The sequence below is a fragment of the Squalius cephalus genome (genome assembly GCF_949319135.1).
Source record: "Squalius cephalus genome assembly, chromosome: 8".
NCBI lineage: Eukaryota > Metazoa > Chordata > Actinopteri > Cypriniformes > Leuciscidae > Squalius > Squalius cephalus.
In genome coordinates, this window is record NC_137129.1 from 33,980,450 (window position 1) to 34,007,779 (window position 27,330).

At 36.5% G+C, this 27,330-nt stretch overlaps 1 protein-coding gene across 3 annotated transcripts; it reads left to right on the forward strand.

The window, feature by feature from the left end:
• Positions 1 to 1,899: 1,899 nt before the first annotated feature.
• cers2a (ceramide synthase 2a) lies at positions 1,900 to 27,026 on the forward strand. 3 transcript variants are annotated; one of them, XM_079878833.1, is made up of 12 exons: positions 1,900 to 2,330; positions 7,662 to 7,835; positions 8,442 to 8,559; positions 8,742 to 8,860; positions 10,104 to 10,161; positions 11,128 to 11,178; positions 11,474 to 11,566; positions 15,018 to 15,146; positions 16,807 to 16,913; positions 17,184 to 17,337; positions 17,983 to 18,146; positions 26,395 to 27,026. In XM_079878833.1, the coding sequence occupies exons 2-11, from the start codon at positions 7,663 to 7,665 to the stop codon at positions 18,121 to 18,123; spliced, it is 1,143 nt and encodes a 380-aa protein (XP_079734959.1). In that variant the 5' UTR covers positions 1,900 to 2,330; position 7,662; the 3' UTR covers positions 18,124 to 18,146; positions 26,395 to 27,026. The 3 variants fall into 3 exon arrangements, with proteins under 3 accessions (XP_079734959.1, XP_079734958.1, XP_079734960.1); XM_079878832.1 differs by lacking the exon at positions 26,395 to 27,026 and having other exon boundaries at positions 17,983 to 20,135; XM_079878834.1 differs by lacking the exon at positions 26,395 to 27,026 and having other exon boundaries at positions 1,927 to 1,994; positions 17,983 to 20,135.
• The last annotated feature ends 304 nt before the right edge of the window (positions 27,027 to 27,330 follow it).

Genomic DNA, 27,330 nt, shown 5'->3' on the forward strand with positions numbered 1-27,330 from the left:
AAATATACATTTAATAATAATAATAAAGACAGACTTATCGCAGGAGGTGCAGGTTAAATAGAATGATTTACTACCTTAACAGTATACGATATAGGACCAATCAGCAACGCAACGCCACTCACTCTTCTGCTTCACAAGCTGTTGTGCCGTGTGCTTGTGGGTCGTGACCTTTCTGCCCTCGACCCACACATCTACGCCTTGCGCGCGCACACACACATACACAAATGGGACCAACGCTAATATGTCAGTACTACACGAGTTTCACTTCTGGGTTCAAAGGAACTACGGACTACTAAAGTCTTTCTGCAGCAATCTGAAATATGTATATAGAAATTCCAGGGGACCATGTGTAGACATATCGAAACAGTTGGGAGGGTGGGGCTGGGTCCACGCGATCAGAGCAAAGAATCATGGGTGGTACGGTAGCTAGAGAAGTTTTGGGAGTTTGGAAGGATTTTGCTCTTGGTCTCTAATCTGAGTCCAGTTATACATAGTTCTTCATCTTTAATTCTTACAGAAACAAATGACCTGTGGTATAGGATGCTGGTCCTATATTGCAATCCTCCCTAAAATGACTGAATATAGTTTATCACAGAGAGGCTGTAGTTAGAGTTTTTTTTGTTTGTTTTGTTAGTTTTTTCTTTCTTTTTATGGAAAAAAAATTGTGGATGATTCGAGAAGATTCACGAACGTGAATAAAAATGTATTTCATTGTATATATCATGCTTTTAAAATGAAGGTCAAGATTTAAACATTTGGGATATTATTATTATTATTATTTAGGGAAAATGATTTCTATCCTTTTTTGCAATTAATTTATCAATTTCTTGGAGGGCATTTTTTAAATTATTTATGAAGATAGAGGATCATTGGCACATGTTCCGATGAATCCATGTATTTTTAGACATTTTATTTACAGATTTACCATTAATGAACAATCATTATTATTATTATTATTATTATTATTATTATTATTATTATTCTATTTATTTTCTTCAACTGTTGTTTCACAACCTGTCGATTACAAAAAAAAATTTGAATAAAATTTTAAACAATATTTTTTTTGGTTTGTGTCTGTGTGTCATTACCGGAATAAATGTATGTGTATTTGTGATATTTTGTGATCTTTAAAATATATATTGTTACCAACTTTGCAGCAGAACATTATTTTCACTCATTATTTATGTATGCTATAGTCTTCATATCATTGGCTTTAGAAAAGGCTGTCTATCAACATTACTGCATATTTATAGTGGCTGTATGAACTTTAATTCCTCACAAATTATTTTAATAGACTCTACTGTTTATCCTGCTAATTTCAACAATTGTAAGATGGACAAAACTAAATTTGCTGTTTTATTAATCAAAGACATGCACATTGAATACAATGATTAGACATGAGAAGTGCTTCTGGATTAAAAAAAATTCACAACAGATTTTTTTTTATATAAGAACTGAAAAATATTACATTTTTATATTCAACAAGGGAAAAAGCAATTATTTTAATTAATAATAATAAAAAAAAATGCATAACTAATATTGATAGCAAACCGTTAGTTTTTGAGTGGTGTATATAACAAATGCATCATGTTTTAAATAAGATTAGGCTACTCTATAATCCATATCATACAAATCTGAAATTGGACGGACTTTGTGTCATTGTCGTGAAATGAAATGCCTTGTGATGCAATTATGGTTCTTCAGCTATTATGTACTTCCAATTCAATGATAATTTTTTCAATTGAGACCCAAAAATAATCACCCTAGTAATTTACAGCTGTCATTTACAGACAATAACAGAGCTTCCTCAAAGGTTTCGTCATCCTTAAAACGTCACTACTCACATGCAGTTTAACGTCACCTTAAATAGCTTCTGCCCCGCCCTTCATATTTAGATTCGCACTCCTCGGTTTTTTTTTTTTTTTTTTTTTGGCCCTCCTCTTCTCTCTTTCATTCGCCTGCCTCGATTCGGCTCTCAACAACACCCGGCAAAAGTACGTCTAGACACTTTAAACTCGGACATGTGAAGAGAAAAGTTTATAATTCGAGCTCCCAACAGTGAACGAAGCGGGAAAAACGCCAAAAAGTGGAAGAGTTTGAACGTCAGCTTTAACGCCAGGCTTCCTTTGGCGGTTTTTTTTTTTCTTATTACGCGGATTTAAGAAAACTATGCTGACAGACTGGATTATGGATTATGAAGAACGATCACAATTGTACAGATTGCCTTGAATAACTGCGAGATTACACCCCTTTTCATGCACCTTTCCTAAATCCATCTCATCTCATCTCCTCACGCGCTCACATCCGTGTGTTTCGCACTTCTGCTGAAAGTAAGTACCGTAATACGCAGTTATGCTCATTCCCGCGCCGCTCTTTGGAGTTGAGCTGTCGTTTTCTTAAATGTATTTTCACACATTCATGTTTGTTGTATTTTAACCTAGTGTTTTGTGTTGGCTCGATCGCCTCTTGAAGTCAGTTGTTTGATGATGTATACGGCCTAGCTACACTGGGAACGGCGCAATGGAAGTAACGTTACACACTCACATTTAGTAGCGCGTGATGTTGTGAATACAACAATACTACGAACAAATATCCGTCGTAACTTGTTCGTGTGGTAATACGTCGAAATGCGTCAAGAATTTGGAAAACCTTTCCTGGTTTTAAGTAACGTTAGCGGGTTCCATGTTTGAAAGCTGCTCGGATAATGCATTGTGAGTCACTGCAAATTTGAGGATTAGTTTTTACCCTGATAGTCTTTTGCAGACCATCAGGAGCGAATCTTGTTAGACACGAGTGTTTTCACGCTAAAGGACGTCGACTGTTTTTCACAAGCAGGTTTTAATGTAAACCGTTATAGTGGAAGGCTAACTGATCTCTCCTGTATGATATCATCAACGTATCAACTTGTGATTGTCGTCTCGTGTTGCACTCGAGCCTCGAGGGCTTTGAAGTGGACTCTCATACCTACGTATGACGTCATGGCATACGTGGAGTAAACGGATAATGGTGCGATCAAGTCATGTCGAAAAGATCGTATTTACGAGTTCACGCCTCCACCACAACGTCGAGTGGGAACTGGGAAGCTCTGGATTTTCTTTTCGAGTTGGGGCGTGTCAGTGAGAAACCTGGCTGAAAGCCACCATATTTATAGGTATTTGGCAGTGACAGTGTCAGGCTTTTTTATTTACAACAAAATAAGCTAATTCACTGCACAAAATATAGTAGCATTGTAATATAACAACAACATAATATGTAATGATAAAGTTTACAATAAAGTTACAATGACTTAATTAAAAAACATTAAACTGCAAAATACACCTGCTGTACATTCTTTGTTCTTAATTTTCTAGAAATTAAGAGAAGGTACACCATCATCTTGATCCGACTAAAGTGAGTTGAATGCACCCGACGTCGTAACTTGAGGACTTGAGTTCACAAGATGTTCCAAAATTTTTTGAGTTTTGCTGAAAACTTTTATTTTTGTTGTGCCCTGCTCATTTTTAAGTTTGCAAAAGAAAAATCTATGTCTTTTGTTATGTTTTAAATGAATAGTTCACTAAAAGATTAGTTCAGGTCATCCATATTTTGCGCCTACTATTTTATAAATATTGAATAAATGGACATAATACTCATTTGACCTACGACTTTTTGTATAATATGGAAGTATAGGCATATTTGGACATGAGTCTTTTGTATTTAAATATGCATACTTTTAATGAAATTGAATCATTCATTAATGACGAATATACCATCCTGAAATCAGCATGCAATGAAAATTCTAAATGCATGTTATAAATCTCATTGTGAACAACTCATCCTTGCATGTTTCATTTTTTTAGTCCGTTTAAGTCCCGCACCTGCAAGCTCACGCCCACATCTCAGAATCTAATCAACAACTGATACATAGAACCAAGTTCCGGTCTACATTTTTTCGGATATACGTCACAATACGGAATAAATGATCTCTTGCTACTTCCCCTACGTCGCAATTTTAAGCATCAAATGCATTCTATCATGCAAAACACAGCAAAGCTCATTTATTTTTTTTCTGTCAGGTTGCCAAAAATATGAGTCACTGATTCATTCACGAACAAAAACACAACTACAGCTCTCCAGCTGCTTTTTATAGTTTGGGTATTTGCTAACCAAACAATTCTTCAAAGCTGAGAGTGAATGCAAACAAAAGCTGACTTTTCCAGACAGTCTTTAGACTCCATGTTCAAAGTCCAATCTCTTATTTCATGCTTGGAAATGAATTAAATCCTCTGAGAGACATTTAGCTATTTCAAACTCACCAGAGTTTGTGAAAACATCCATTAGTAGCTGTGGTGATTTCCAATAAACAGTGTTTTGGATTGCCACTCAACAAAAAAAGATGTTACTGAAAAGGAAAGATTCTGAATTATGAAGTCATCTATGATTGAATTTTCAGTCATAACAGTGCAGGTCTTCTGTCAAAGTTTATTGACACTTTGACATTGCTGATATATTCAAGCCTTGCTCAGATAACGTTCTGACAGTCTGCATTATCACTGTGCGTTTAGCTCTTCGTTCACACAGAATGGCACAGCAAGGGAGAGAATCCGTCTCATTCTCAAGCCTGGCCGGCTCCAAGCAGTGCTCATTACCACAGGTGACAGTGCAGCTTTTCAGCCGCTGCCAGCCAATGACAGCGGCCATGATGTCATGCTGACCTCTCAGAATGATTCCATTGAAACAGAGCAGGCTTTAGTACAGCTGTCGACCCATCCGCTCAAACCGTGTCACTGACAGCACGAGGATAAGGAGGGGCTTTCATTGAAAAGTCCTCCACATATTTTCTTGGACCCGTGTGAATGGTTCACCAATCTGTACCAGGGATGTGTTCATGTCCCTCTCAAGAGAGCTCATCTTTTACAGAAAGTTTACTTTCTTAGTGGTTAAAATGATAGCTCATCAGCTCACATTAAGTTTCTGAATGAATAATGTGGGTTATCAGTATTGAGGGTGGATGACATGAGTGTTTGCTAAGGGATTGGCAGCATTGAATCTTTATTAAGTCCTCTTAATGTGTTACTTGTGTTCTATGAAGGTTTTTTGGCAGTGTAATGTGTAAATATTGTACTTTAAACACACGCTCTGTTCAAACACTAGTGAGCTGCCTCCATAGACAGTATTTTAAGGCATTATTAGGTGTGCTCCGGATTCTGAAGCCTGTTGCAAGCCAGCAACGTAAGCCGGGGACACACTGTACGATTTCAGCCACGATTCTGAAACAAATTTTGTGAATCCTACATGATTCCTCTGATAACTGTAAAAATGAAAGCATCACTTTGCCACTCCAGCCGAACCCGTTCAAAAGTTTCCCAGGTTTCCTGAGGAACTCTTATATGAAGCATTGCGTGGAACTGCTTTTGGTCCTTCCAGGAACGGAGTTTAAAGTTTTATTTCTTTATTTTGTATTTCTTGGTGGTACCATAGTTACCATTAACTTCTAAGGTAATTAACAAACTGAACCAAATACAAAATAAGAATAGTTATAGCATATTATAGACACGTTTTAATACATATACGTTGAAAAAAGGCTAGTAATAGGGTCAAATAACAATGAATACATAAGCAACATGAATAATCAACCATTAAATACTATAGGCTATACAAGATAAGACATCTCAACAAAATGCATGGAAACAAATATATTCCATGTAAAAAAAAAAAATCTATGTACAAATTGCATTAACATCTTGACAACACTAATTAAAAGTTCATCAAATGTTTTTAGTATACTCCACTTTAAAAAATGTGTCTCTCAATCCTCTTTTGCTAAGTCTGACGTTACTATTTCTGGTCCAAAAGCTCTCAGCTGCCTAAAACAAACAACTAAGTGCTAATGTACACTCACAGTGCCATTGTAAAACTACTGAAAAATCACGATCCTAACCTTTATCTCTATATGCAAATCTCAGATGATCACACTTATTCAGCTTTTATGATTCGTTAAAATATTGAAGTCTGGGATGCCGTGAGACTGAGTGTACTGTACACCATTAAAAAGCTTATCTTAAATGTGTGATATGAATCAACAGTGCTCATAAACGTCTAGAAACGAGTAGAAGGCTTGGACCCGGAAAACAGAGTTCCTTACAACTTAAGCAGATAACATCACAACTTCAGAGATTAAATTGCTACACTCTTAACATTGTACAATGGACCTTTTTGCCCACAAAATTTCACAGATGTGACTCACACCTTCTCCGTTGCAACATAAAATGCAATCAGCATAAATAAAATATTCACAAGGGACATTTGACGTGAAGGGCAAGTATGGTAACCAATACTCGGAATTTGTCTTCTGTATTTAACCCATCCGAGTAAGTGCACACACAATAGGAGCAGTGAGTAGTAAAAACAAACACACGCACTGCAAACCGTGGACACACACACCCGGAACAGCATTAATTACCACACTAAAATTTGAGGTAATTAATGAGTCTGAAAAGTAAAAATATGCAGCAGCCAGGCTTCTTTTTTTCTCGCTTTTATGGTGGATGGTCCTGGCACTTGATTTTCAGCTCTACAATAGGTTTTCATTCCTGTTCAAACTTGTATTTCAGCATACTATGACAAGATCCCTACAAAGTTTAAAATGTACTGGTAGTAATGTAATTAACGCCATAGATGTGAAAATAAAAACCATTTCCTCATCCCTGTGACTTTTCAAACCTGTTTGACTTTCTGTTAGTAAAACCCAAAAGCAGTTCACTTGCACTGCATTTTTTTGGTTTTAAATCCTTTCTTAAACTCGTCTTGTTCAGTTCAGTCAATCAATTTATGTAAAATGGATAAGTATTCTGTTCATATGGGTCCACAACTCATGTGTTATGAATTGTTATAAGTCTTCTGAAGCTGTAAAATAGCTTTTTTTATATATATATAAAAAAATTAATCCTTACCCTCAAATTAGTCACAATGAAAAATGATTAAGGCGTAAGAAAAAAGGTATATCAAGCATTATTAACACCATACCTGTCATTTAATTTATCTGAATAACGTGAATGAGATGGAAAGATTTTCAGAGAGTAACTGATTTACACACACATAGCTCTTATAAAAACTAGGAATATAGTGTATTGATGGTTTTAAAAGAATTTTAAAGTTTAATAGCTTCTATCCCTATTCACTTTTGATGAATGGACAAGGGCAGCTTTAAGTTTCATTTAGATCCTTAACCCTTACTTCTAAGATTTTACCCATTACAGCACCTTGTCTAACATTATTAGTGAATATCTCCTAAACTGTCATTGAAATTAAACTCACAGTAGGTAGGTAATGATGATATGGCGTAATGTACAAAAGACGAAATTACAGTAGTGCACTTACAAGTAAACCGGGTCATGCAGTTTTGAAATATGAAGCTTGTTAAATCACCTACATCAGTTATATTTGAACTGTAAGGTTGTGTAAATTGTAATTTGTGTTGTAAGTGGATTGAACTAAAAGAAAGAAGTTGCAGAGCAGCGTTGATGTCAAGTTTCTGTGGATGCGCAGCATGAACTCCTATCTCTGTGTGCGAGTGATGTGTGTGTATGTGTCTCCCAGAAGCCCCACGAAATCCCGTTTAATAATAGGCTAGTCTTTCAAAATGTCTGAATATGTCATATGTGTGTCTTCCTCTGCATCAGGATGTTGTCCGGGCTGAGAGAGTGGTTCTGGAACGAGAGGCTGTGGTTTCCAGAAGGCCTGGGCTGGGCCAACCTGGAGGATCGCGATGGTGTCATCTACTCCAAAGCATCTGACCTCTGGGTGACCCTGCCCATCGCCCTCGTCTTCCTTATCATACGACAGGTCTTTGAAAGGTCAGCGTTAGATTATGAATGTTTTTATGTGGTAAACAAACACCAATGTCAATATTGTATCTGCAACATATTGTTTATGCACTGGGCTTTTTTTTAATCAGAAGTGCATATATAGACATCATATATGAATTTCATCATAAAAGAATAAAAGAATCCTGAAAAACATTTAACACTGATTCCAAAAAAATATTAATCAGCACAATGATAATCATAAGAAATGTTTCTTTGGCAACATAATAGAAAACTAATTGTAATAACATTTCACAATATTGCTGTTTTTACTGTAGTTCAAGTAAATGCACCTTGGTGAGCATTTGAGACTTTTTTTTTTTTTTTAAATCTTAGCGACCGTGAACCTTTAAAGGAGTGTAAGATGGAGTGTTAAATATGGAGTATTAAACTTACTGTGAACAACTGTATACTGCAGCTCAGAAGTAGGATATTTGATATTTCATCATCTGTCTTGTAAATGGAATCATTTAGTAATCAATCTGAATTATGTTTGACATGGTGTGAAATATGTTTTAAATATGGTTAACATTGATGCAGTGTTTTCAGTTTTTCCAACTCAAGTGTTGAGAGTTTAATACTGTTCATCAACTTTAGGACGGTGGCCATTCGTCTGGCCACAGCTATGGGCGTAAAGGAGAAAACCCGAGTGCGAGTGGCTCACGACCCCATAATGGAGTCGTACTTCAGAATCACAAGTAAAAATCCCAAACAGGTACAATTCAACATATTCTACACTGTCCAACTCATCAGTACAGAACAACCCTATTAATATGTTCTTTTTGAATGTTTCCTCATTTGCAAGCTTATGTTAAATAAATAACATATCTAACTCAACTCATATTTCACCATTAACATGAAATGTTAATGTTCTTCATGTTCTACGTTACTCTACAGGGCGAAATCGAGAGTTTAGGTAAAAAGACCGGGTACTCAGAGAGACACATCCACAGATGGTTCCGGCGACGACGGAATCAAGAGAGACCAAACCAGCTGAAGAAGTTCAGAGAGGCCAGGTACAGAGCGACACGCACAGGCCGTCCGATCCCATCCTTTCATAAATGGTCATAAATTACATCATTGTAAAGTCTTGCAAAAAGCAATTGACTGCTCGTAAACATCATAAAATGATTGAGTAATCTGAGAATGGTACGGTATGCAATTATTACACAATATTCACTGTGCAACAAAGAAAAAAAACATACATTTTCTATTAGGTGGTAGGAAGTCTATTTCACACTGGAGAAACGGTATGTGGTATTAATAAACGGAAAAAAAATTGGCTAATGTACCCATGCATAACCCTTGACATTTCAACATCTATTTGTCTTGTGCTTCAGAAACACATCCAACACGTGTGATTAAAGTGATTTAAAGGAATGTGCAGGGTTCAATACAAGTTAAGACTTATCCCAAGCATTTTGGATAATGTTGATTACCTTTTCAAATATTTTCAAACCGTCCCTCAAAATGTATACTTTTAATTAAAAACAAAATACAGATAAAATAACCAGGCTGATCAGCAAACATCTCAATCCACACGGTTTTGAGAGTGCAGTTTTCAATATTATACGTTTCAACACAAGACTAGTGTGATATTGTTTACCAACCAAGTCTGTGCAAAGTTTTATCAATTCATGGCTATGTAAAGCATTTTTCTCTTGCTTTGAATTTCGTCCACTTACAAAACTAATTACAATTTACACAACCTTACAGTTCAAATATAATTGATGTAGGGGATTTAACAAGCTTCATATTTCAAAAGTGCATGACCCGGTTTACTTGTAAGTGCACTACTGTAATTGCGTCTTTTATTTTCTGTGGTAATGTACATTATGCCACAAAGGCTTGTCAATAGCTTTTAACTTGTATTGAGCTTTGAAAACATCCTTTAAATTAGGTTGTTATCATGCCGTCTCCTACTGTCACTCACAATAGTAGGTCATAGATGCTTTACATATAGGCTTAGGTGCTGTTGTTCGTGATGTGGTCTTGTAATAGTACAGTTTGTATCGTGAGTGGACTCTATCAGTGTTGTTTTGGCTTGTTTTTGTACATTTTGTTGCTGTGTGTCCTGTAATAACTTCATAATGCAAAAATAAGTGTAGACCCTTGAATTGAATGGCTGGTGATCAAATAATGTTTTGGAACCAATAATCCAAATAATAATGTCATTTATAGATATGAGAGATGCATTGCTTTTTATATTATGTTGCTGATATATGTCGTTTGCTGAAATGGATGTACATTTTCTTACAGTTGGAGATTTACCTTTTACCTTCTTGCTTTCATTGCTGGCCTTGCTGCACTTATTGATGTAAGTTTTTCAAACGCTTCCCTTTTCCTGTTTGTTATTATATCAGTATATACTAGTATATCGCCCAATGTTTGATCATTTTGAGTTTTATCGACATGAACCAAATCCTACTTTGGCCTATAACATTTATATTAGTGCTCTCAATTCGATTAATTGCATCTAACTTAAAAGTTTTTGTTTACATAATATTTGTTTGGTTGGGTATATATATACATACATACATACATACATAGACACATACACACACACATATATACATATATATACATATATATACATATACATGTATATGTATATATGTATGTGTGTGTATGCCTGTCTGTCTATTACTGTACATATATACAAATTTATATGTATAAGTGTGTATAGTATGTACACACACAGACATATAATATATACACATATATTATGTAAACAAAAACTTTTATGTTTGATGTGATAAATAGCGATTAATTGATTTGACAGCACTAATTTATATATTTCCTAGTATGGCTGTAGTCATTCTGAATCTTGGCTGGTTGGCGCTTGTACCATTTTCAAAATGCTGTTAGTTTTGTCCAGGGATAATACAGATTTTTTGGTTTCAAATATATGAATGAATTTTGAGTAAGTGGTGTTTTTTTTTTTTTTTTTTAAATTCAATACTTACTCACAATTTTTTTTTATCCATAAATTTATCCATTTAATTTCAGCAATATCGTGTACATCTTGTTTGCTAACATTACATGTATATCCTATCAGAATTATAAACTACAGATCCAAAGTTTGGACAAACCTTTTTTGGTATTGGCTGTTAAAAAGATTTTGGTATTGGCTGTTAAAATACCCATACTAGTGATTACTCCTCCATCATGTTTTTAAATTGTGTAATTTCATACTTGTGACCTGCATTGCTTTCTTTGAGATGAAATGCGAGAGCTTCTTTGTCTTGGCTCATATTCTCTTCATATTGTTTGTCTTTTGCAGAAACCTTGGTTCTACAAAATGGAGGAGATGTGGACGGGGTTTCCAATGCTAGTATGTTCACTTATTTTATTATTCTTCCATTGATTGTAGATTTGAAAAGGGTCTTCACAACCTTGACCTTCAGTGAATCTTTCAGTGAACTTTCATGTTGCTAAGCTTACAGTATGTAAATAAGAGTGTTTAAGGAGGCGCAGAGAACTTTGAATTTGCCATTGGAAATATGCAAACTGATTCCAGATAATCCTACAGCTTTGGATCATGACATCTGTTCTGTTGACTGCCACACTGAGATGTCATCTTTCAAACATATTTGATTAATTATTCTTTGTTTTCTTTCTCTCTCCAGCCGCTGCTGCCCTCTCAGTACTGGTACTACATGATTGAACTAGGGTTTTACATGTCACTCCTCTTCAGCGTAGCGTCAGATGTCAAGCGAAAAGTGAGTGTGCTGAGAATATCAAAGCCTAAATTTAAAAAAAAAAAGGTCAATCTTTTTAATAGAAATATCCAGTATTTGTGGAAGCTTGTTTCCGCCACGGAATAAAAATAACAAAGGTAATTGCGACTTTTTATCTTACTGTTCTAACTTTTTTTTTTTCTTCTCAGAATTGTGAGATAAACTCGCAATTGGGTGTTATATAGTACGAATTACAAAATATAAACTCGCATTTCTGAGAAAAAAAGTCAGCTCACAAATCTTCATCTTGCAATTTGAACTTTATAACTTGCAAGTTTATCTCACAATTTACTTTTTTCCTCTCAGAATTGTTTATATGCAATTCTAGGTTTTTTTTTTTTTTTTCTCAGAATTGTGATATATAGACTTACAATTGTGAGTTATATAGTATGAATTGTGAGTAATAAGATTAAAATGTTGCAGTTACCTTTTTTTTACACTATGGCGGAAACAAGCTTCCACAGCATTAGTTCTGAAAGGTTGATTATTTGTTTACAAGTATTTTCACAAGATGTCTGTCAAGTGTGATGTTATCTGCCGTGTGTATGCATGTGAGGTTAGTTAATATTTTACTTGTGTGCCTGTGGAAAATCTCTTGTCTCACAGAGCCTAATAACATAAATTTGGATTTTTATATAGTCTGTCTCCAGCACAAAGAATGCTCCACAAGCCACAACAGGAAAAGAATAGGGGGCTTAAATTCATCAGCAGTTTACTACATCATTTGCCCAATGTTTTAGTGTCACCCCAAAAAAAACATGTCAAAGATGGTTTTAGAGGGGGTTTTGGGGACTTTTCAACTGGGAGACTGGCTGAAGACAAGCTTGTCAAAGTAGGAGACCAGCTAAGATCAGCAAACCAACTTGGGCTCCATTAAAAAGCAGTGAAATTGGAGTCTCAGAACAGTACGATCGCACATCAGGTTATCTTTTTAAGCTCTTCATGAAGTATGTCTAATGTTAGTGCTATCCTTTAAACTTCTAGCCAACTGCGTGAATAAAGCTTCAGAACTAAACCGAATGAAGATGATGCATCAATGTACCTTCTTCCTAAAGTTTGAAGGAACATTCGAGAATCTAATAAGATGATGCATCCACACAAAACCTATTTACATTTGGGTTATACGTTAAATCAAGCTTCATCCAACATGAAAAAGTCACCTGCCTGAGATAATAAAATGCAACAGATTGAATGTCACCTGGTGATATTTTCACAAACTGAGATAAATAGGTCATCTATTTGACGTGATGGTTCGATTAATCAGTTACCTAGTCTTATGGTGCTCATCCTGAACTTTGACTCTAAAGCTGGAGCAATATCATACTAATATCACTCAACAGAGTATGTGAAATCCAAATTCAGTGCCTTAAATTCATAGAAAAAGAGAGGGAATATGCAAAAGCTATATTACAGATGCAGTTTAGCAAAAAATCTCATCATAATCTCAAGCATAATCTAATGATGCTGCACTATGTACAAGGTTGTATGCGTTTTGTTTGTTTGTGAAGAAATACAATGATTTGGTGAGTATTATAATACCATGATATTTTGGAATATGCACTACCATTCAAAAGTTTGGCGTCAGTTAAAATTTTTTTTTAATTAATACTTTTATTCTGAAGTGACACATTTTTAATGTTACAAAATCTCATTATGAAATAAATGTTTTTCTCTAATACACTTTAGCCAAAATTAATGACACCCTTTTACTCAATACATTTTGCAACCCCATTTTGCCAAGATAACAGCTCTGAGTTTCTCCTGACAAGAGATCAGAGACCATTCCTCCATACAGAATCTCTCCAGATCCTTTAAATTCCCCGGTCCATGTTTATACACTCCTCTTCATTTTTCTATTCAGGTCAGAATCTTAATTTTGTGGTGAGTGACACATTTTTGTGTTGTTTTATTATTTTTGTTTTGGATCATTGTCCTGATGGAAGATTTAACCACGGTCCATTATAAGATTTCTAGCAGAGGCTGTCAAGTTTAGATTTTTTTTTATCTGTTGGTATTTGATAGAATCCATGATGCCATTTATCTGAACAAGATGCCCAGGACCTCCTGCAGAAAAATAGGCCCACAACATTAAAGATCCTGACCGTGACTGTGTGCACCAGACCCATCTAGTGGGTTTGCTGCCAAAAAGCTTTTTTCTCACAGCCACTTTCTGTTTTGTGAAGCTCAACAATCTTTTGCTGCACATCAGGGCCAAGTTTCTCAAAAGCATCAAAAGCCCAAGTAGATCATAGAACCATTCCCACCAATGCTCCACAAAGGCTCATGATGCTTTTGAGAAACGCAGCCCAGAACTGTTCTTTGGTTTTATCCAATGTGATGGATGATTAAGGGAATTTGGCCTTTGTGTGTTTCCTCATATTTATGCTCGTGTGAAACAGGAAGTCATGGCTGGATAGTTTCATGTCTAGTCAACCTGGTGTGTTGGTTTGCTGTTACTGTTTTTTACTGTAATTTATCACATAAATGAGGCCTTAAAGGGTTAGTTCACCCAAAAATGAAAATTAGCCCATGATTTACTCACCCTCAAATCATCCTAGGTGTATCTGACATTCTTCTTTCAGACGAATACAATCAGAGTTATATTAAAACATGTTCTGGCTCTTCCAAGCTTTATAATGGCAGTGAAATGCCTGTTTCTGTTTTGAAGTCCATAAAAGTGCATCTATCCATGATAAAAGTGCTCCACACGGCTCCGGGGGGTTAATAAAGGCCTTCTGAAGCGAAGCGATACGTTTGTGTAAGAAAATATTCATATTTAACACATTACAAAGTAAAATTCTAGCTTACGCCATACGCAGTCTACTTGCGCCTAAAGCGCCACTTAGGACGTCAGAAGTAGCGTCATGGCGTAGCGTAAATATCAGCAGTACGTCGCATAAGTTGCGCTTAGACTTAAGTCGAATCCGTACTGTATGTTCGTTTAGCCAGAAGCTAGTTATTTTACTAAAGTTTTAAATATGGATATTTTTCTTACACAAACGCATCACTTCGCTTCAGAAGGCCTTTATTAACCCCCCGGAGCCGCGTGGAGCACTTTTATCATGGATAGATGCACTTTTATGGACTTCAAAACATAAACGGCCATTCACTGCCATTATAAAGCTTGGAAGAGCCAGGATATTTTTTAATATAACTGCGACTGTATTCGTCTGAAAGAAGAATGTCATATAGACCTAGGATGACTTGAGGGTGAGTAAATCATGGGCTAATTTTCATTTTTGGGTGAACTAACCCTTTAAGAGACTTCTTTAAAAAGAATTACTGACCACAATCTTTTGATTGGTAGTATTCCATATTTATATTATTTATCTGGTACTCCAAATAATGCCATGGCACTATGATGATGTATGTCTAAAGCCATTGTATTATTTTGTTGTTAAGATAATATTGCCTCTCATTCTCTCTTCCTCAGGACTTTAAAGAACAAATAGTGCACCATGTTGCCACCATCGTGCTGATTAGTTTCTCCTGGTGTGTGAACTACATCAGAGCAGGAACCCTCATTATGCTGGTGCACGACGCCTCCGACTATCTGCTGGAGGTAATGGAATATCTGAAGAACATTAGCTTTGAGACTGTGTCTCTGGAGCTTTGACTTTGTTACACTTCAATTCAAAAAACAAACGTTTTTCAAGCAACATTAGAATAAATGTATTTTAGTGAAAAGCAGTTTGTCTGTTTAACAGAATGCTTGAACTGTGGTGAGTTGATTTAATTCTGTTTGGATAGGGCTAGTTGTCTCTGAAGAGGTTTGGTAAATTTGTATTTCAGACATACTTTGATTTTTAATATCCTCACTATTTCAGTGAATATCATAGAGCAAATTACATATGGTTTTTCTGCTAACTTCCTCTGAGAAGTCTAATCCCATCCATATTCCCGATAGCAGTCTCTTTAATTGTGGCTTCTCCTTGTTTATTTTGAACTTTGCTGAATACCTTAACTAAAACTACCTGCTACAGCTTTATTATAAATTAAGATCTTTTTGAAAACTTTCTGAGCAAAATAAATATCATTTCGGTGGTTCAAGTGCAGCTAGCATCCCATCCGATGTAAAATCAGTAAGGAGAGTAGTCTGATCATGGACTTATCAAAATTGACATTAAAATAATGTTAGTCACCATTAAAATAATTTTATCACATATATAGGTCTTGCCTACTTTATTGAGTTTCGTGACATCCACATCCAGATCCCAGTCCTGTCCAGTCCATGATTTCACAGGTATCCTATATTGATAGTTGTAAGCTTAAGTTTTATATAAAAAAAATCTTGTCCAGTGCTGTTACTGAGCTTCATATGCTTTCAAGTTCATGTAGATTCTGCAAAAGCCAGAAGTAATTCAGTAAATCTACTTCAGTCTGTCATGGTTGTTAAAGGGATAGTTCACCCAAAAATTCTGTCATTAAGGACTCACCCTCATGTCGTTCCAAACCCGTAAGACTTTTGTTCATCTCCAGAACACAAATGAAGATCTTTTTGATGAAATCTGAGCGCTTTCTGTCCCTCCATTGACTGCTACGCAACTACCACTTTGAAGCTTCAAAAAGTTCATAAAGAGATCCATATGAATTGAGCGGTTTAGTCCAAATTTTCTGAAGAGACTTTGATGAACAGATTGAATTTAGGCTTTTATTCACATATAAACATTGATCAGCGAAAATTAACAGAAGCTCAACCGAACCTGCTTTATGCGCGAGAACAAACCTCTTGCAGAAGCTCAAACGTGCTGCATAACACGAGAATGAACCTCATTGGTTCTCGCACATCAAGCGAACGTACTTGAGCTTCCGTTTACCACAACTGATGTGTGAATTGATGAATGTTTATATGTGGGTAAAAGCCTAAATTCAATCTGTTCATCATATAAAGAAATCGTGTCTTCAGAAAATTGACTAAACCGCTCAATTCATATGGGTTAGTTTTACGATCACTTTAAAAACTTTTTGAAGCATCAAAGTGATAGTTGTGTAGCTGTCAATGGAGGGACAGAAACTGCTCAGATTTCATCAAAAAGATCTTCATTTGTGTTCTGGAGATGAACAAAAGTCTTACGGGTTTGGAATGACATGAGAGTGAGTAATTAATGATACAATTTTTATTTTTGGGTGAACTGACCCTTCAATGCAGGTGTGTAACACTGCTCCCTAGTGGTGCTTTTGTGCAAGAGTCAAAAACGCATGTCCTCTCTGTCCTATAACAGTCTGCCAAGATGTTTAACTATGCCGGCTGGAGAAAAGCGTGCAACTACATATTCATCTTATTTGCTGTCGTCTTCATAATCACCAGACTCGTCATCTTCCCATTTGGGTGAGTTAAATAATTTTCTATTTTGATCCCAAGGTTTATTATTAAACTATAAATCATTAATCTCTCTTGACACTTTCTATATTTGTCAAGAGTTATCAAATGAAAGCTCTATAAATAGTAATTTGTGCTTGTCTCCAAGATTGGTTGAAATGCCAGTCTTTAGTTATGGTTATATACATTTTAAAATGAACTCCATATGCCTTTTCTCTTCACTGCTAGGTAAATGTCAGATGTAAAACACTCACTTTCTCTCTTTTCTGTGTCTCTCAGGATCATGTATTGTACCTGGGTGTATCCAGCGACGCTTTATCGTCCGTTCTTTGGGTATTACTTCTTTAACGGGCTGCTGTTTGTGCTGCTGTGTCTGCACATCTTCTGGGCCGTACTCATCCTGCGTATGGCTATCAAATTCTTGCCAGGCAATGTAAGTTAACCAACACAGACTGCACTGATTTGGGTATTTCGTTTTGGCATTTCATACACTATAGTTCTGTAACTGTTGATTTCAAAGCCAGAAGATGAAAATAGCCCCCTTCCCCCATAAAATATATTTTTTTTCTCTTAAAGTTATAAATGTCAGATTCAACATAAAAAACCATATTCATCCGCTCAGTCATGCAGAGTCAAAGCACAACCAAAACAATGTTCTTCTGCAAAATGCATACAGTTTTGTTTTTTAACCACTAGAGGGCCAAAAGTTGCATAGTGTACGTTTTTAAATGGTCGGTTGACTCAAAATCAGTTGCTTACGATCAAACAGTTTTTCACACATGGAAAAAACTAAAGATATTTAGCAGATTGTCCACGCTGCTCTTCTCCGTACAATGAAAATAAATGGTGATCATCACCATTCCTTGTTAATTTGACAAAAAAGAGCAGCTTGAACAGTCTGCTAAATATGGCTTTGTGTTCCAAATGAGAGAAAAAATCATGTGAAATGACATGAGTGAGAAAATTCTAACAGAACCTTAATGTTTGGGTTTGAGCTAAAATTTTATTTATAGAATTTTAAGATATATGAATCGCAAGGATTTTAAAGCTTCATCAAAGTTAATTTGTCCTGCCGCAGAATATTGTGGAGGACGAGAGGAGTGACAGAGAAGAAACGGAGTCTGAGGATGAGGTGGACGACGAGACACCAATGAAAAATGGAGCGGTGCAGAACGGCCACTCTCCCCTAAACAACAACCATCACCGCAAGAATGAGTGATGCTTTCAGAGACGAGAGAGGAGGTACAACACTCCTCTTCATGTGCACATGGACGAGAGAGACCAACAAACTAATGTCAGGGGTGTTTGATAGATAGAAAAGGCCCAGAGCAAACACACACACACACACACAAAATACACACATATATACAGTACATGTAGTAAATGTGATACTAATTTTTGGAAACAGACATACTTCAAAAAAGAGGAACAAAATAACCTCTTACCCCTTGCAAACTATTCAAAACACTATTAACAGGCACTGTATCATTAAATAACCAATATAGATTGTCTAATGTTAGTGAATCCAACATTCACTTGTTCTACTGGAAATATTCCCTCCAGTTTAGTACGCGTTTAGTACCTTATTAGTACAAAGTTGAACTTCTGTTGTACTGCTGTTCATACGTTTAATTTCTTTTTCTCTTTTTGGGCATCACACACTGTTATCCTCCCTTTAGTTGTCAGTAAGTTTTTTGCATGTTTTTTTTTTTCTGGTCAACTGTCAGATTTCCCAGTATTTGTGTTCTTAAGTTGCCAGAAACTGACTGGAATTATTTTTCTTTTTTCACGTCCCATTTGTTCACTTGACAATAGCAGTCTCACCAAGTGACCTTCACGCGCCTGCTTACCTTTATTAAACACACTTCATCGCAGATGTGTGTATACCGAGGGTCTTCCTCACTGATCTTTCTCTAATGCAGTTGCACTAAAACATTATTGACCCAGTTTTGCTTCTTTTAGAGATACAAAGACTCATGATTTGTAATGCCATGATAGCCTGTCCCAAAGTCGCTGAATCAGTATGCTGCTTTTTTTCTCTTTCATTTAACGTTTGTCTAGTAACTGTTGTGTCTGTAATGAAACAACAAATGTGTGTGTCTCATAACTAATGTTTGTGTTTTGCTCAGCGTGTGTCCTGTAACACATTTGTTAAAGACTCATTCTTAGTTATATCAGTTACACATACGAGTTATTTTAAAGATTTTTTTTTTGTTCTTTTTTTGTTGGTTTTTCATTTAAGATTATTTTTATTTAAGGTCCAGATTTTTTAAGCAAGCCTGATAAGCTGATAATTTATGCAGTAGGTGGAAAATTGCTTTGTGAAAAAACAACAACAACAAAACTGTACTTGGCAGACAAACCTGTAGTTTATGTTTTTGTCTCTTCCATTAATATGATAAATTATTTCAGTAATCAGTATTGACTGTTGGATGCACTTTGTAACTCTGTCTTATGTAAAATGCATTATAATGATTGTGTTTTCAGCAAACGTTTTGACATAACTGAACCTCTGGTTTGCATTTATGGTATTTATTGGAAATAAATTCCATAGTTTTCAAAAAAAAAAAAAAAAAAACAGGTTCAGTTATGGAATTAGTCCAATATGTCCTCCAGTATGTTATGTTTGCCCATTGGCTGCTGCTTTACATGAGGTCATATGAAACTTTAAAGGGAGAGTATACCCAAAAATGAACATTCATCCTCATGTCATTCCAACTTTGTCTTCTGTGCAACACTAAAGATATTTTGAAGAACGTTGGGATGCAGACAAAATTTGGACATCATTGATTGTATTGTATGGACAAAAACAAAATCTTCTTTTGTGTTCCACAGAAGAAAGTAAGTCATACATGTTTGGAATGACATGAGGGTGAACAAATGATGGCAGAACGTTTATTTTTTAGGTGAACTGTCCCTTTAAGTTTCATAGTCAACCGTAAGGTCAGGTTTAACAATTATCTCTTATTATAATAATAATTAAGCAACAGTTTTACAAATTGTGGTCCAGTATTTTTTATTTTATTTTTGTTTTTTTATGATGTATATGAAAGTCAGTTTCAATACAGGTGCACTTTTGCAAGTGGAACGGGACATCTGGATAGGCTTTAAAAAGTTATTTTAAGTTTCCGAATGTTTTCACAAGTGCCTTATTTGCAAATGTTTATTTGTGTTGTTTCCATGTGTGCTTGTTGTCCTTGTGTTCCTCACCTCATCACCTTTAGATTTTAAGCTTGACCTTCCTCCTCTCTCTCTCTCTCTCTCTCTCTCTCTCTCTCTCTCTCTCTCTCTCTCTCTCTCTCTCTCTCTCTCACTCCTCCTCTGTTTACATCCATTCAAATTCATCTCTCCTTGTGGCCCAGTGCCAAGACCAATCCCCCCACCATGTCCTGTCAACTCTGGGTCTACTGCACAAGCATAAACTGTTTGATCAGTGTCCAAACTGCCTGTGTTTTGTTGTATTTTGCATTGTCCTTATTCAATGATGAAAGATAAAGATTCTTGTGGATGACAGTTTTCTTTTGTCTGTTTTCATATTTATTTATACATATATATGCATACATGCATGCATACATACATACACGCGCACACACACACACACACACACACACACACACACACACACACACACACAAAATGTATATACATACAACGATGAGCCAAAACACTCTGACCGCCTGCCTAATATGCTGTTAATTCTACACTGGTCCCTGCTGAGACATGTACTCTACAAGAACCCTAAAGGAGTCCTGTGGTTTTTGGCACCAAGGCTTTAGCAGCAGATCCTTCAAGTCCTGTAGGTTGTGAGGTTGAGTCGCTGTGGATCGAACTTGTTGGTCCAGCACATCCCAGTTTGTGCAGTGTGGCAGGGTGCTTTATCCTGCTGAAAGGCCGCTTCCACCAGGGAACACCATTGTCAAGAAGGCGTGTACCCAGTCTATAGCGTTGATGATCCTTATCAGGTCTGCTGATCGATTACTCCTGTCTGCCTTGCTGCTGAGTGGTTTGCGTCTGTATGCTCTGTATAGCTTTCTGTTTTGAATCTTTAGTTACTATCATTCCTTGTTGTTTATATTGCTAAATATAACTTACTCATCACCTGACATCGCTAGCTTCAGTCTAAATCGTTATCGCTAGCACAACACGCTAGTAATTCACTAGCCTGTTAACGTGCCATCTATGCCTGCCGTCTTTATTTATTTTTTCTCGCACGCCTTTTACGAATCCATTTACGAACAACTGTGGTGAGTAGGATCAGTCAGCAAACGATGAGTCATGTCATCTTCTACTCTTATTGTCAATTGCACTTCGTGTCACATGTATAGCATAGCCTTCTCTGTCAGTACTAAGGGTACCCAGTACATGTGATAAATGCAGGGAGATAGTCAGGCTGACGGAGAAGATTTCAGAACTAGAGACACGCATCCAAACTTTAATTGAGGATAGTAAGAGTGCAAGGGCTTTAGATACTGCTTTGGATGCAACTAGCTTAGTGAACTCTGTACATTGTTCGGTTCCGGCTGTAGAGCCTGTGCAGCAGGGCAACTGGGTGACGGTGAGACGTGGTAGTCGCGGGTCAAAACACAGCTATACCGATTACCGTAACAAATAGATTCTCCCCACTCAGTGAAACACCCACTGTGAATCCTGTTGAATGTGCCCTAATTATTGGCGATTCTATTACACAGAATGTGAAAATAGAGACACCAGCCAACTTGATCCTACAGAATTAGTCAATTACAGGCCGATCTCTACCTTTTCTGTCAAAGATACTAGAAAAGGCAGTATCCTCACAACTATGTTCCTTTTTAGAAAGAAATGATATCTGCGAGGATTTTCAGTCAGGATTTAGACCGTACCATAGTATTGAGACTGCTCTCATTAGAGTTACAATTGATTTGCTCTTATCATCTGATCGTGGTTGTGTCTCTCTATTAGTGTTACTCGATCTTAGTGCTGCATTTGACACTATCGACCACAACATTCTTTTAAATAGACTCGAAAATGATGTTGGCATTAGTGGAATTGCAGTAGCATGGTTTAAATCATACTTATCTGACCGTTATCAGTTTGTAGCAGTAAATGAAGAGATGTCTTATCGATCAAAAGTTCAGTATGGTGTACCACAAGGCTCAGTACTAGGACCGTTGCTGTTCACTCTTTACATGCTACCCTTAACAATGGGAATTTGCATTAACCAAGACCCCAGACCTAGTTTACACCTTTTTGGAGACAGAGGGTAATTTGCATGAAAGACACCCACCACAGTAAGCAAAGTATCTCTAAACTCTTAAAACCTTTATTACCTTTTGGTTTACTTCTGAGACATTAGCCTACCAGAGACATTTCAAATGATGCCAAACATGAATAGTGACATTACTACATAGATACAAATATTAAACCATAGATTTTTAGGTGAATTTCAGGATGATCTCAGCAGTGGAGAGAAGAGATGCATGGGGAAAGAAATGCTGATAAGACAACACTGAGGTGTGATTGCGTCTCAGATGGGGATGCTAATTTTGAAAGAGGGAGTTCAAATGTTAGTTTCCAGAAACGTCCTTTGTTTTCTCAGAGATTAGCCCTCCTCCAATTCTAGACAGCACAAGGGAACAAATTAGTAAAACATGCTGACGTATTAGTAAGTCGTGGGAATGAATTGTTAATTTGTGGCCATATTTTTCCACCGCATGTCATGTTTGGGGCTCCATACTAAATATATTCACATCTCTAATACCATCCGGTGTAACTCTCCACTGTTGTGGCTACCTGACTCTCCCCTGTGTAATGAACCTTGGACAACATTACAGTTAACTGCCACTTTAATATCTTAGATCAGTTACCGGCCACACTATGTCGCTTAGCCTTAATGCAGGGTTATGGGCTGAAATCTGATCTCAGATCAGCAATTAGCTTGATCACACACTGACTGTAATTGGTCCTCTATGGTAATGTGGTCGTGTCACTTTTCTACCTCCACACATAAGGGTCACAGCGACTGCACACTTGAGTTCAGTTCTCCATGTCTTTCAGCGGTGATCCAGCTCTGTCCCTCCATATCTCTATGGTACTCTGGCCTACGGGTCATTTTAATCATGTGCTCGGTGTAATCTATCTAAATAAGGTCTGTACCGCTCTGAGGAGAATGGGATGGGACATGTAAAACAGGTGAGTGCATGATGCCAAATTCATTTATAACAGATATAATGTTATCTATGCCTAATTTTTTTGTGCTAAAGTCTCCATGGAAGTGAAAGGCAATATAGAATTATTTTCTAATATTCATACTTAATATTATTTTATTTTTGTCACTTTACTGCAAAAATAAGGCATGCATAAATAGGCTACACTACCAGACAAAAGTTTAGAGTAATTAAAATTGTGTATTTGTTTTTGAAAGAAGTCTCTTATTCTCACCAAGGCTGCATTTATTTGATTCAAAATACAGTAAAGACAGTAATATTCTGAAAAATTATTACAATTTAAAGTAACTGTTTTTTATTTTGATATATTTTAAAATGTAATTTATTCCTGTGATGACAAAGCTGAATTTTCAGCAGCTATTATTCTTTCAGTGTCACATGATCCTTCAGAAATCATTCTAATATGCTGATTTGATGCTCAAGAAACATTATCATCATTGCTAAAAAACAGTTATTTTATTCTTATTAATAACAGAGTAATTGAATTCAGAGAGATTTTTCCAAGATGTTATAAATAAAACCAAGAGCAATGGACAGTATTTCCATTTCTGATTCTTATGATTAAACACCTGGTATCTTGTCAATTATACACATGCGTATGGCAAAAAAATCCTGAAGTTTAGTCTCTGCCAAAATTTCACTAGTAAAATGTTCTATGTTCAGGGTGATGATAAATATTTTTCTTAACATTTAAAATGAAAGCAGGGTAATACAAATAAATATTTCATATTTCTTATTCTATTTAATAAATCATATCAATATTATTAGCAATTAATGTTAAATAATTCAATGATATACAGTCAACATTTGAAGTGAATCAAAACCTTTCATCAAAGTTATACATGAATTCTGAACAATACCCGTTCTTGTCTTAGGACAACTTTGATTAACTTTTTTGATCCACTTCAAATGTTGATTATTGACCACTTAATTGTAATATTTTATTCCTAAACAGCAGCGGTGTAGTACCTGAAATGAGATCTACCTCCATGGGGCACCAGATTAGTTGTGCATTGGCTAAGCATTATTCGGTTACCCTTATAAAATCACTTTGGGACTGTTCATTATTTATAAGAGGTTTTGGAAATGGCCCCATCTCATAGTTTACTAAACAATTTCCTCCTCGTTCTCCTGAACGTGAGTGTAGAAACCATAGCTAACTGGAAAGGATATCTCTACTACATCACCTTACTCTTTCTTGTTCCATCCGTTATCTGGCTTGGCGGCCAATCAAATGAAAGGTATCGCCTCCCTGCATTGACTCAATTTCTCTTCACGCTGCCCCCGATGGCGAACTTAATTGCTGTTGAGTATTGTCTTTCTGGTATAGGCCTCTCCCCTCCATCACGTTCTTCTTTGTTCTTCTTTTTTTCCCTTGGTGTGACGTGTCATTACCTATTTGGTCTGAGGCCTGCTTGAGTTACGGATGCATTTGAACCTGGCGTGTGACTGGACCACGGCCTTCAGTAAAGTCCAAGGCTTGATCCACAGCCAGCCTAAACCCAATTCAACTCCTGTCATTCAACTCCTGTTAAACTATTCATAATGGCTTGGGTGCCAGGAGGAGGCCGCAAATATGCAAATGCTCTGTTTGATGAGGGTCCACCTTGTGTACTTGAAGAACAGAGATGTTTGACTGAAAGATTGTCAGAGTTAGAGCAGAGCTGGTAATGTAGAAGTGTGTCATGTAGAGGTTAGCATGGAGAACTGAACTGAACACAGCCAGAGCTCACATGTATCTTTTAGCAGAAAAGCCAGTCCCATATTTCATTGTTATGAGCACAGTGAAAAGATAATTCCGTCCAATAAGTGTCCACATATCCCCAAAATAAATAAAAACAATTGACAATCTAATAAAAAGTGACTGTTTTAGCCACTTCATGCTTGCATATTTTTAGCTTAGCAACATGCTAAATTGCTACACATGTACGCTGCGAACGAAATTGTATACTTACCTACTATATAGTATGCAAAAAACAATACGCCAACAGAGAGTAGTATGTCCGAATGCATAGTATTCGAAAAACAGTAGGCGAAAAGTCCCCGGATGATCTACTACTTCCAGTGACATTCTGAAGTGTGCATTCGATGGACACTTTACTATCACATGAGGCCACGGGAGAGGATTTACAAATGGCAGTGAAGCGACGTAACTGATGCTGGTTGGTAACGTGATAATGACACCATGACAGATGAAGTACGTCCGAATTTCATTCACACTACACACATTCATATTATATAGAACATACTTTTTTAACAGTTGCAAAGGAAGTTCAAATTCAAATGTATATACTCAAGACAGTATGTGGTTTTTGGACGCAGCAATAGAGTTTTCCAAATTTTGTCACTTTTGAGGTTCTATTTCAGTTATGCAACCTTATTAAAAGTGCCGTTAGTGAAATTTTGTAGGCAAAAACTCATTTTTCTACTGTCAATAGTGTAGCGATGTAGAATGTCACTTTCAAACCAAGAAGTTTGTTGTTGGTCAGTGCAGCGAGTGTGTGTGATCAGCTTGACCAACTTGCAAAGTCTGCTAAAAAATTGCAGTTTTCCTGCACAATTGGGCTATTTTTAAAATGCAGTCATGAGAAAAATGACAGGGTTTCATTTTATAACGTACCGTGGCCACAAAAAAAGACAAATTAGAAATTAAAAGACAATATGTGTGGGATTAAAATACTACTGAGACCTGCGAACAACTGTAAATGTAACTGCACCTTTTATTTGCTTTTATTTCCAATCACATTGGCAAATTTTTGGCAAATCTTTGCAGGTGATGTACAGTAATTTCAATAAGAATCCATGCGATCAGGAATTTCATGTGAGGGTGAAATTTCCCCCCACAGATTTTGCAAAGGGTTCAAATTGGTCGTGCCATGTTGATGAACAGAAAGCTGCTTGCTTTGAAAGTGACTTCTGTGTGAGCTGTGCGTCATAAATCACAACACTATTGACAATAGACAATGGGCCCTTTTGGCTGAAATTTTGCTAATGTGACTGCAACTTAGACACCTAGACAGTAGACAACTTCTAGATTTTAGAACAGAGCCAATGAAGGGTTATATCTCATCCTTTAGCATCAATACCCCCCCTGTCTTGTTTCTTGATGAAGTAATGGGAACAGATCCTGTCAAGTTTCTTTAGATTTCAGTTGATTTATAATTCATGTTCAATCATGCCTTAATTCATTTGACATCAAATGTGGGCTGCAAATATTTAGTTACATTGCCTGTATGATGTTACTGCTTCATTTTGATAATGATGTTTTTTTGTTTTTTTTAAATCAGGGTGATGTGGCTTTATCCACCGTAAGCAAGCACTCGTATTCTGGGATCCAATTCGCAAGGGCGCAGTGAAGATCTCCTGTCAAAAAACAATCACTGAAACAGGGATTGCCATTGTACCAGTATCTGTCCCAGTTCTACCAAAGGAATTTGACTACATTTCAAGGAAACAGGGTGGATAACATCTCAGTTTCCTGTAACGCACATCACAGATGGACCAGCGAGTGCCGCCAGTGCTGGAGATCGATGTGGATTTGGGCTTTGCCATCTTTTTTCTCTTTCTTCTCTTTCTCTTCTTGTTTGCTACTGTCGTGCGTTGCGCTCAAACTGTTGTGGATCCATACGGAGCCATCTCCACCTCCACCTATCAGGAGGAGCAGATAAATAACTAATATCCTGTGATCTCGCCAATCCAACACATTGGATGAAACACAAGGATTTTATGAAAACTACATCTGGGTTCAAGACTGTGCATTATGCAATGATGAACAATTGTCAAATTCTCTTTATCATTATGTCATTTTCATCATGAAATGAGGTATGTTATGCCAGAAATGAATAAAAACAAATTATGTCATCCAGTTATGGCCAAATGTTTGAACAAGCTGGAAATAGAAGGAACTTTATGTAACATTATTTTGTGTCCTGTCTTTATTTGCATTATATTTATACTGCATTTAGATTCAAATCAGACACTTTCCTACCAAAGGGACTAAAAATACAGAGAGCAAATCACATTGCTACAATACTCTGAGCTATGCTAATTTTCTGAAGTATACCTTAAATAAGCACAAGGAGTCTTTCAGAAGTCTTGGTTGGTTGGAGTTTTTTGCACAACACTACTACAAGTCTTGACAGGCGCCTTGGGCCGCTGTACGTGACTAGATACGTAATGATATTACAAGTCAGGTTCTGTGGTTTTATAGGCGTTAGTAGTAA